Source organism: Fringilla coelebs (genome assembly GCF_963513975.1).
Source record: "Fringilla coelebs genome assembly, chromosome: Z".
Lineage (NCBI taxonomy): Eukaryota > Metazoa > Chordata > Aves > Passeriformes > Fringillidae > Fringilla > Fringilla coelebs.
In genome coordinates, this window is record NC_140031.1 from 64139212 (window position 1) to 64151594 (window position 12383).

Here is a 12383-nt window from a genome sequence, read left to right on the forward strand (position 1 = left end):
TGCCCCCTTGGCGGTCCCGGGCGGACCTGCCACCTTGGAGCAAACCCTCAGAAAACGGAGAGGGCGAGAAGCAGGCGGGGAAACGAGAAAGTTGAAAGGTTTAACTCCTTCCTGCCCGTCTGCAGGAAACAAGCTATGAAAGGGGACCGCATTGCTCCTCCGCACTTGCTCCCGGGCACTTGCCCAGTCTGGGGGAGCCGCCGGGTACCCCTGACTCCTCCCACCCGCTGAGCGCTCGCCAGCATGCAGCTCTGCTCCTCGGGTGCAAAGCAGGGTCTGAAAGGATGGAGGGCTGGAAACTTGTCCGCACTCAGACAAAGGGAGGAAGGCTGTGGGGAGAGAGCTGAGGAAGACCAGGCATTTGCTTTTTCTTCTCCTAGAGACACTATTCCTGTTTTGATTGTGCCTCTTTGCAGGCTGCCTTCCAAGGATTCCCAGTCTCTGTGCATGTGAGGTGTGAAGGTGGGCAGGACCCCAAACAACAAATCATGGATTTTGTTATGAAACAAGCTCTAGGAGGTAAGTGTGATTGGCAAACAAGGGGCCATCTGCCCCTCCCCTTTGCACCCAGAAAGAGAGGGGATGGTCTACTGTGGTAGGGTCTGCACCTGGAATAGCTTATTGAGGACTTGGAAGAGTATGCCTGTCACTGATTCATGATCCCGGAGTGGAGTGTTTGGAGAGTCTGAGCAGGAGAGGGCAGCAACAAGCAGAGACCAAAGCCCTATGTCAGAGGAGAGATCTCCCACAAAGGGTGTGCTGGCCCTGGGTCATGCCTAATTGGCACCCTACCACCTGGATGAATATCCTGCTGTGCAGTGTGCAAGTCTTGATTTGTTTCATGCCATGTCACTGAGGCAGGTATTATAAATGACAAAGACTGGTTTAGGCAGAGTAAGCCCAAAGAGTGACTTTTTGTCTATGTGCGTAAGCCTTCTTTCATCTTTGCCCCAAAGACTGGCCAAATCCTGAACAAAAAATGCCCGGTGCAGAAATTTCTGTCTCTGATATTTTGAGAGTTATTTTTAGTAAGAACACTATCACAATAAGGATGGAAATGATAATAAAGTATTCCTGCACACTTCACCTGGATTTGAAGCCAATCTTCTATGGGTTTCTGTATATTAGCTTATGTGTGTGAGGAACTGTTTTAACCTAATGGTGTGAATAGAAAAATTAGGGATGTGTGTAGGAGAAATTGAAAACCCTGAACAAATATTTGGGAATGAGGTTCCTTTATTCTGCCACAGTTACTTTCTAGGCTGCTTGACCTAGACATTTGATCTAAGCACTGGTCTAAGCATCACTGAGGTGATGCTGGAAGCTGTTGGGAACTGAAATATTGGCCTCAGAGGAAGTTGATCATTCTCTCTTGTATTCCATCTCATGTGTGTATTTTCCATTTTTTTTTTCTTTGAAGAAACTGTAGAATCACAGGGCTGTGTAAATGTTTAATGTGTGGTGATATTGATGTCATATACAACTTCAACATTTACTGCAGGACTCTGTCCCACGGCATGGAAATAATATTTTCATCTCTGAAAGTGGTGGGTATTTTTAACCCCAGGAGCAAAATTTTCGCAGTTAAGAACAGAGGAAGCAACCAAAGTTTTAGTTGGGATATTTTAAACTGGAGAAGAAAGGGACTGATTTGTTTGCACAAAGTAGCGAGGTAAGAAGACATCTATGTGAGAAGGTAGTGGTTTGTGTGGTAGCAGTACTGTGTTTCATTTCACTCTTCAGTGCCTGTTTTGAAGGAGAACTAGCGTTAAGATGTGCAGGCTTTGCACTGTTTGCTGTAGTGCAAGGTTGTTAGCACAGAATTGAACTAATGTACCTGCAAACTGTATATACGGCCACTACAGCTGGAGATCCATGAATCCAGTAAAGGGAAATAACTGCTTACAGACTGCAGTTAAAGGTGGGGGCAGGAGGGCTGCAGCAAAGGAATAACATCTACGATGGCGGCTTTTTTCTGCAGCTTGGTGACTTAACATGAGTTGGAAGCAGTGTCTGCCTGTGCTTAACAGCATTCACCCTTGGCAGACCTTCATTCTAACAAGATGTTGCATGCCAAGGTCAGGATTTGTATGATAATAGGACTTTCTGAGAAGGTAAATTCAAAATGCATCTTTTTGTGAAGCCTGAGCTCCTGATGTCTGTCAAGATGCTGTCCAGGGCACCATCTCTTCTGCCAGATGACATAATGTGTCTGGAACTTACCCACTTACTCAATAAAGGACAAGTCTCTGAAGAGTGGTAAAATCCAGGAAATGCTAATTCATTAAGCAGAATCCTATTTCTAAATTACAAATAGTTTCAACAAGATCTCCCAGTGCAAATATAATACAGAAAATAAAGGTGGTTTTGGACACTGGTTTCTCCCTGGAGTTAAAGCCCAAGCTGATGCAAATCATCCAAGCTGGCCAGACTGGCACAGCAAGCCAAGGGCTAAAGGTTATAGTTTGCTTCCTTAGTTTTGGGGCCAGAACCCTTTCTGTCTGCCAGTTCTGATATCCAAAGGGAGATGTACTTAAGAGTTGGACTCAATGATCCTTCTGGGTCCCTTCCAACTCAGAATAATCTGTGAATTGTGTCCGCAGGGATGATCAAACTGAGCAGAGCACCAAACCTCTAGTCGATAGGCTTGCTTTGGGTAGAGTATGTGGTCTGATCTGCTAGGGACCATTTTTATTATCCCCACTTTCTGGGAGGTCTTTGGGTGGATTTCATGGCTCTTTGATTTTAGTTTAATATGGCTTTTCCCAGAACACCTCTGAATTCATTCTTCTGTTTGATAGGAATTTTTGAAGGGTGCAAAAGTTCTTATACCATTCTCATAATCTCTTACAGCATTCCTGGAAGAAAGGAAAAAATACTGCAATTTTGTCATTAGGTCCCCTCTAATTTACACAGAATCAAACCTGCTATAGATTCTGCTTGCTGAACACCTACAGCTAAGGTAGCTTAACCCTTCAGCTATCTCAGATGGTGAAAACTCACAAAGGCTGAGTGCCAGTTGGATGTCCTTGAGAGAGCATAATGGTTATGTAATTTTCATAAGTCATTTTTTCTTCCCAGCATACAGCCCTAAAATGAAGCTTAGGCCAGAGCCTTTGATAGCCAAGAGCCTGGATGTGAAAACTATTTGCAGGTGGTTGCTTTTGACCTTTCCCTGCTGTACAGGATTATGCACGTCTCTGAAGCATTGGAGGAGTTTGGAACCAGGCTTTGTCATAGGGAGTAGTCAAACAAAGTACTGATAGAAAAACATCATTCTCCTACCTTCTCACTCACGTTGTTGAGGAAGACTAGGTCTTACTCTGCTAATTAGCAGTAGCACTAACCTCAGCAGAATGCTTCTGTGGGAGTTTTGCCATTGCCTTTGAAGCAAACTTTGAAGATATTAGTCTTGTGTCTAATGGCATAGAATGATGAGATTTGCTTTTCCTTGGAGTTTTGCCCATAGGGGAAGAAGATAACAAGTTGTTTTGAAAGGTAGATGAGCTAAGTTAGCAAGTTAGCAGCCAAGGAAAGGCAGTTATGTGGTGACAAGTTTGCTTTGTTTGAAAGTTTGATGAGGATATTTAGGTTTTGTGAAATCAGTTTGACAGGTTTTTGTATTGCTGAGGTAGAATGTGTCCTTTCCCTGGCTTGTTGTTAAGAGGGTGTGCAGGAGTCTGCTGTTTCTGTGCAGTGGAAGGTCATCCTCTGCTGTGCCAGCACTGGGATTTTGCTGCTGTGTTGGCAGCAGAGTTTCTGCCTGAAGGTTGACCAGCTTGAAAAGTGTCTTTTTAAATCTATGGCCTCTTCATGGCAAAATCCTTGACCCTTTCATTAGCAGTGGGGACTGTGGTCCAGGAAAAACAGTACAAAATAGTAGGTTATTTGGCTGATTTCCTTCTGTAGCTTTTTTCTTTTTTTTTGTGCTTCTCAGACCTTTCAACACCCTATATGGAAATCACACTATTTATTGTCTGACAGTGACAGAAGCCATGGAGAAGTAATGATCCTTATTAGCTGGGTAAAACAAGAAGAAAGTAGCAAGAGGTTAAAGGCTTAAAATTGCTTCTTCTTCTCCCACATAAGTAACAGCAAGGGAATATTTTGTACCTCTGACCCTGCTACATCACAGACATCAACAGAGGTGTGTAACCAGGGTGATTTGTCACTTTGCTGTTCCTGTGACAGTTCTTTAAATGAAGACAATCAGAATCATTTAATGACTATATTTTACATTTGAAGTGCTCTTTGCCAAGCCAGGTCAGAGCTGGGCTAATGTTATCATGACCAATGTGTATGATTTCCCAGGAAAGAGCAGGAACTGGAGGATCTGAAATGGGTCCTGAAGGAGTTTAGCTGCAATACACACTTTTCACTGTGTATTGCTTATTTCTTGCTAAGTCTGTGTGGAAGCAAATTGTGCACGAACACCTGATTCCCACGTTGTACTACGCTGTATCACTTCCTCTGTCACTGCTGGCTTGAACAAGTAGGGAAACTGGTTTGAAATAGAAGACAATGAACTTCATGAAGCTCTTCTGGGTGTAGTTCTGTTACTGGGTGATTTGAGGGCCAAGGTCTGAGGTATTTTCTTATGAAAAAGAAAAGAGGAAACCTATGGAAAGTGAGGAGAATTTACTGGAATGTTGGATCGTGTTGTGTTTGAAGAGAGAGAGATTTCGTACTGCAGGAAACAACATTCTGCAGACCAGAATATTGTGAAATTGTGGTACACAGAACACAAAGTAGCTCTAAATATGATGCTGCACAGAGCCCTTTTAATGTGCTACTTTTATTGCCACAAATGGGAGAAATGGCAACAACTGGATGGTAAAAGGCTGGAATGTCTGCCTTAAATATTGCATTTTTTTAATGTCAGCCTGTGGATAAACTATGCAAATCCTTTAACATGTAACTGTGCATATGAATAGTACTGTCTAAATTTCTTCTTCATGCTTCCAGCACCCCTTGAATTCATAGTGCTGTGCAACTGTACTAGGAGGGAGGGTACATCTGAGTTTCTGGATAGATATTCACTATGATAGATAATACAGGCATGATTTGCTGATTTATTGGCAGCAGTTTAAGGTAGGGACTTCTGCTTCACATCTGCTTCTTCTGTCAAGAATCAGTGGATACTTGATTTGGTTCCGAAGGACTCTTAAAATACTCTAGGCACAAGACAAATGCAACCAGATTGCCATCTGTAACATGCCAGCAGGGGGGCACTGCCTACTCCACGTCCCTCACCAGAACTTAGTTTCAGCTGGGTATATCACAAAACACAGTCCAGAGGGAGTCCCCTTGTTCCTGAAGACAGACGGAGACATCCAAGCCCTCGTGAAGATAATGGGATTTAAGTCACTGTGTGACTTAAGCTCTGAAAGAGCGGCTCCTGTACTAAGCTTGCATTAGGGAAGATGTGGGGGTGTGTGAATGCCAGATAAGCCTGAATGAAAATCACACTAGTGTTTAACATCTTAGCATTGACCTTCTGTATATTCTACTGTTGCATTTGCCTGACTTTAGTAGCTTGTGAAGTGAGGATTAAGTCCTTAATTTTTCCTGCAGAAGTTAGCAAGATCGAGTGCACAGGCAATACAGATCTGTTCAGGGTGGAACACATTGGGAAATAAATACAGGCATTTCTGTGTTCTCCTTCTCCAACTCACTCTCTTGTTTCTCACATTTCCAGTTCTCTGCTGAGCCTCTGTGCTGCACTGGGACCTCATGCACCAGCTAGGCTGCGCTCCACTGCTTATGTTAGTGTGTGAAGTTCTGGAGCTGCACAGAAACTCTAATGCAAAACTGCAAGTCCTAATGCTAACAAATAGTGCTGGTATTGACATCTGGGGTCTCTTTTGTCTGTAATCCTTGAAACATTTAACACATGAGGTCTTTCATTTTGCAGTCAGGTGCATCCGCATCACAAAGACTGGAGAATCTGGCCAGAGACATGCGATCTCAAGACCACTGCAGCATGTGATAGGTGTTGGGAGGCCACTCACTTTCATTCTCAGATAACTTCCACCTGTGTTGTGTGTAATTCTGGGCCCCACAAATTAAAAATATTTTTAAGGGCATTAAATACATCCAGAGGAGGGCAAAAAGGCTGGTGAAAGGGCTGGAATGAATGTCTTCTGAGGAGTGGCTAAGAACCTGGTTTTTCTGTTTCAGAGAAAAGGAGGCAGGGGGGTCACTTCATTGCTCTCTACAGTTTTTTGAAGAGAGGAAGTGGAGAGGGAAGTAGGATCAGCACCTGGGAGTAGCACCTGGGATCCCGTGACAGGAGGCAGGAACCTGGGGTAGATGGCATATCTGTTGCATACATTTTTCACAAGGAATGGTATTAAAAATGTTTTTTTCCCCTAATGTAAACTACTGGCAAAGAGATTTTCTTTGAGGAATTTGATTAGGTTGCAAGATGTCTTACAAGGAAGCAAATGGTTGCTGTTGAGATGATACCAGAGAAACAGCTACAGTGATGGTCAGCGGATTTATTGCGTCCATGATCCAAACCAGGAGATGAAAAACTGACCAGGTTCATTTTTGCTGTTCCTTTCTGGAGAAAGCTTCCTTTTATATTTGCTTGCCTCTGTTTGGCCTGTTGCTGTTTGAATCACACAAAGCCTTCCCTTGTGTCTGCTGGGATCTGACTTATGTTTGTCCTACTTGGAAGCAGGCACTGTGAGCAGCGTGCTTATTGAAGTATCCTTAGAGGAAATGTGCAACCTTCAGCTGACTGTAGAGGTAGGCCACAAAGAGCTTAACTAAGATTTGTGCTGCAGGCCCTCCACTTGTCAAAAGCCTGCTTGGAGTGGAGTGACATGGATAACCAGAAAGCTTTCTCTCCCAGAGAGGGAGAAATACCAAAATTTCACATATGTTAAGTAGTCTGTTTAGGATTGATTCATGGCAGAAAAAAGGATTCTTCTCCTTGGTTTTTCTGTCCACTTTGAAGGAAGTTCTGCATGCTTTTGATTTTAATATCTGTTGCTGTACACCTGCATCTTTCTGACATTTCTTTTTTTTTTTTTACCTTTAATAATAGAAGCAAAGTGGTGGTTTCTTGCCAGCTGCATGGTTTTGGTGCAAATAGGATTTGTCAGTGCTGAAATTTTAGCCTGTGTTGCATAGGAGATGCTATCTGCAGCAGCAGATTTGGAGCTGAGCAGTAGCCTAATGGATGATGTATTACAATTATTGAGATCTTCCTGGTGAAATAATATTCTCTAAATATAAGCTACTGGCTTGCATTTGTGTTGGTTCTTAAGGAGAGGGAAGTTCAGAATGTAGTTCAGCTGTTAGCTGTGGAGACCTACTCACTGTGCTGGCAAAAGCACAGACATTAGAGAAGACTGATGTCTGTGAAGGCTGATGTACATGGGAGGGATTTCTTCTCTGACTAGAAGGGTAAGGTTTGAATTCATAACCTGCAAAATCAAATTTTGGAAGGCTACCTGGCTTTAGAAGTCTTGCTGAGTGAAGTCAAGACTTTATGGTCTGTATTTGTCAGCACTGCAGTAAGTACAGGGCTCCAAAAGCTCTGAGTGAACCTCTGCAAACACTCTCCACTAAGGGAAGACAGACATCCTGCCCTTACAGAAATGGGAATGTGTCTTTCATCCTGGGGCACCCCGGCAAAGGCAAAAGAACAAAAATCCACCCTGGTAACAAGATGGCATCACAGGAAATTTCATGTGGCAGTTGAATGGAGATGGGAAGTCCTCCAGCAGTGTTTGAAATCTGCCAAATTGTTGAGGAAGTCTGGAAGAGGAATGGCAATAGGCAGAGAAGGCTGGCAGAAAGAAATGGACACATCTCTAGTGTTTTGCCATTGGCTTATCTCATGTCAGAGGGCTACATGCAAAAGGCATGTTCTTCTGCTTCATGGCCAAGGTCCCTTCTCTGAACTTTATGTGATAGTGTTCAGACGAGAGAGGGAATAGACACTGGTGCTGAGACTCAGACACAGATACAGGCTCTAGTGTTACCTATGGTGAGAACTCATAGTTTTTCAGGCCATTAGAGAGAGGATATGGTTCATGAAGTGCTAAGTGGTATGTTAGCCCCTCAAAGCTGCAGAGTTTATATGCCAGCTTCCAACAACTGTTAAGACCCTCAGCGGTATGCTGAAAGCTCTTCCAAGTTCTCTGTCTTTTTCCTCTTTCAGTGGTGGGGCAGAAAGTACTCTGCCTCAGCTTTGGGTGCTCTTCTTTGAGGTGAGGCTGCACCTCTGCACTGCCTTTGTATATTCATTCCATGTACTGAAATCAAGTGCTTGATCAAGGCAGCACAGCACCTTAAACAATTGCTAACTTACTGCTTTGAGCACTTTGTTGGTTGCCATCATACTTTCTCGCCTACGGTCTGATTGTGAGAGCTTGGCATAGTCAGTTATGTTTTTTTCAGGTTAGTTTTTGGGTCTGGAGTACGTGTGTCAGGATGTAGAACATTGCTGAGAAGGCTGAAAATTTCATCCGATAGCTGAACAGATGCTCATGTGGTTTGCTAAAGGGTAACAGCTGCAATGACAGACATGGCAAAGGTACTAGTGATCTATCACTGGTACAAATCACAGTGCATGTTAGAAACAAAATACTTCAAACAAATTGTGTCTCTCTGCCCTGGACAAATTGACAACCGCCCTGTGCAATTTGAGGATTATTTTTTTGCTCCCCTTTCTCCTGTATTTTCAAATGAGCTGGTTTTGAGTTGGGTGGATGCTGTCACTGCAGAAGTGCATTAATACAAACAACAAATTTAATCTGCTGACTTTGTGCATCTTTTTGCAATTTGAATTTGTCATTACCTACAAGAATGAATCTGCTTAGTAGCTACTTACATTTTTGCATCATGATTTGAGTCTTGTGGCTTATTTGCAGTGATACTGACCTTGAAGGAATGTCAAACATAAAACAACATCAACATAAATTTGGGATTCAAATGGCTGTGAATTACCTTCTGTGGAAAACAGGGGAAGAAATGAACAAAGAAAAAAATCCAAGTGGGGAATGATGGAGCTGTTTTGATAACTTCAGTCTCCTGAGAGAATTAGAGCAATGAAGGGGAAGGCAGACAACAATTAAAGGAAAAAGGATGGGAAAGAAATGTGTGTCAACGCCTACGTTGACAAATAGTTGAACTGCCATGTCTCTGTGTCCCTGGATCTATCTCATTTTCTTTGTTTTTGCTGGTGAGCTCAGGCAAATCTGACCAGCAGAAAAGATGTTTGAACCTTCTGTAGAAGGTAACTGAGTGTGAGATGGTTGTCTCGATTGCTGGCCTTGTCTGTGGGAGAACCCTGGGTATGCTTGGGAAGGTCACTTGATCTCTGTGTTAAATGGTGTCTTTCCCAGTCTCCTTGCATAGGAAGCATTACAGGACACCATTATCCCAGGAAAACAACAGACTCAACTAGACACGTGCTCAGCTCCGAGCACTGCCCTTCCCTTCATGGGAAGTGTACACTATTCTTCCATCCTTTTATCACTCCTTCTGCTTCTTAGTGCTAGACAGAGCTGAACTGCTGGACTTAATGGACTTGAAAATTTGTCCTTGACTTGACATTGGCAATGAAACTTTCTTGCTGTTTCTACTTCACTGCCACGGTGTTACTGCATAGAGTGTGAAACTTTCTGCACGCTGCCTGTAGGGGCAGGAACTGGGTGGGACTGCCTGGCCTCTGTTCCAGTGCCAGTCCTAGGTGTGTCTGCCTCTTGAATTCTTTGAAAATGCATGTATTAATCGAAATCTTAATTTGCAAGAGGACTTTGGAAAGGTTTTACTAAGGCTGTGTTTTGTTTTTTTTTTTTTGATAAAAAGCTTTTAAACATCTAAGTTTTTTTTCTCAGCAATCAAGTGAAGAAAACATCTTGCAAGCATGAAAGACTACTTGAGACTAAGACATGATGTCCAAACCAATGTATTTTTTAATCTCTGGCATTTATTTACTTAGTTATTACTAAGTTTAGGCATGCTACTCTTCCTTGAGTCTGAGTGTTTTGTTCTTTGTGAATTAGATTTTTCTTTGTAGTTTCCTTCAGATTTTTTAGAAATCTAAATTTTAAAAAAAATCCCAAACAGAATACAAGTAAGTAAAAAAATTGAAGAGAAGGAGAAAGTACTCCGAGATTTTGACGATATATGTATATAGTTCCTCCTCTACACAGTTGTAGCTGGGAATGAAACTGATTGGAAAGATATTTAGAAGAAAATCTTGATTTCATTAGAAACAGATGAGCATTTTTAAATTTTGATTTGTGTTTTTGTTTGCTTGTTTTTTTGAATTCTGTTTACTTTAAAAATTTTTCTTGACAATTGCAACTTTCTCCTCTGTATTTTCCTATAAATATCAGACATTTCTCTTCCATGTCGCCCAGGCTGCAAAAGGACAAGATTAAAAGGTGCATGAAAGGAAATTTATAATTACATGGAGATAGATTAAAGTGCTGAGGAAAAAGGTTAAGCAGGGATACCACTACTCTCTCTAAATACATGAGAGAGGTGATCACTGCAGTGAAGGAAGAACTATTTAATGTAGTTAAATGAGGGACAATATTGGTAAAAGGATAATGTGAATAAATTGGCCATGAGCATCCTTGAGTCAGTAATTATTGTCGCTTGACTTGTGGGAGAGAAGAGAGGCATTCTCTCTGGGGAATCCTGCTGCTGCAGCAAGCAGGAAGAAATGGAAACTGAGTCTTGGGTGCATTTGAAATAATTGTACATGCTCAGAGAGGTAGGGCCAGTGAGGCAGGAAATAATTATTGGTCCTGAGTACCTCAATAGAGAGTTCATGTCTTTGAGTCTTCACTTGCAAGATTGCCCAGAATAACGGAATTTACCTAAAAAAGTGGTTTAGTTTTTACACTAAATTTTGATTTTTTTTCAATTTGTGATAACATCTAATGGTGTTAGAATGCAAACCCAGCTTAGTGGGAACCAGCATTGTGTTCCTGTAGGTGAATTAGTTACAGAGCTGGGGTAAACTTTCCCTTTTCTGAAAACATTTTAGCCCCTTTGTATTTGTATAACAGAAGAGGTTTGCCAGCTATATTATGTCCATGCTCATGGATGATTTGAAATCAGCTTTTGGATTCAGATTAAAAGTAATTTTCTTTCAAAGGACTTGGTGGATTTACAAATGAATTTCTAGATCAGATGGCTATACTGGATAGATTTCCAGCTGTGGTGTTTCTGCCCAGGTAAGAATTTTGAGTTTCATATTACAACCATAGCTTTAAATTCCCTCCATGGTGACTTCTACCTGCAGTTTACATGGAAACAGCTGTTTTCAATGCATTTGGTAATGTTTTGGTTTTGTACTTCAGTTGAGATAAGAGTAATTTAAGAACTAGGTGTTCTTAAACTCTCCCTGGTTTTGAACAGTTGTCTGAAAATAAGATGTTCCATCTTCCTCAGTACCAATATTTACTATTTTTCTGATTGTTAGACTCAGATATGCTCCATAGTTTGTCACCTGCTCTCTGCTATCTCAATATTCTAGATTCAGGTTCACAATACAGTATGGCTTAGGCCATCAGTCACTCTTATCCAGGCAGCGATTTCAGAGGGTGCCTTAGGCTCCTTCCCCATGGCTGATAACTTTTCAACCAAGTCTCCTTCAAACTTCCTGACTGTTTCTGACTGCCTACTATAGGAATAATATTCCAATATTACCGGATAGCACGTGTCTGGGCTCGTCCAGCCCTCACTGCTCGGCCAAAGGCAGCTGCTGTGGTTTTTCACCACAGAGATCCCTCTGGCTAGTTAGGGGTTGCAGCTAGACACTGAGAACAAGTCCAGGCTCGTAGGAACTCAGCTTTACCTCGGGTGAAAGTCCTTAGGCTAGCTGAAGACGAAAGGAGAGGGTTCTACAGCAGGGTTTGGCCCAGAGCTTTATTCCAGAACTCTGAATCTTGGTAACAGCTACAGTAGAATCCCGACCGCATGGTCCCCAGGTCCTTTTAAGCTCAGGGGAGGGGGAAGGGAGAGGATGGGTGAGCTACCAACCAGGTGGGAGAGGGCGAGTCTCAGGGGACAATGACACCTAGACAGGCCAATGACCCGAGGGCTGAGATGCATTTTTTGAACTTCTGCCAATCACACGACGCCCTTGCTGGAAAGTTAAGCTTGATGGACCTCACTTAGGAAGAGAAAGGGGGAGGGGAACAGATTTCTACCTGGGAAAGGACTAGGAAGTCTAAAACAGGAAATTGCAACACACTACAACAGCCTACCCAACCAAAACCTTCAGCAAGGGCACACAGGTGAGTGGTAGAAAACCAGATCACTGCCATTGCAAGGAGTTGTCCTCTGGAAGAGGATGAATGTGCCATCCCTTTCTCCTGATTGTGCATCTTATTGTATTGCCAATG

The 12383-nt window shown here is 42.5% G+C and overlaps 1 protein-coding gene across 1 annotated transcript in view; it reads left to right on the forward strand.

The window, feature by feature from the left end:
* Positions 1–488: 488 nt before the first annotated feature.
* Positions 489–12383, forward strand: part of CPLX1 (complexin 1) — a gene marked incomplete at both ends in the record, with an annotated part of 103242 nt that continues 91347 nt past the window's right edge. Inside the window, one exon of the mRNA XM_084224783.1 lies at positions 489–519. Within this exon, the coding sequence (XP_084080909.1) occupies positions 489–519 (31 nt within the window). The remainder of the gene's footprint in view (positions 520–12383) is intronic.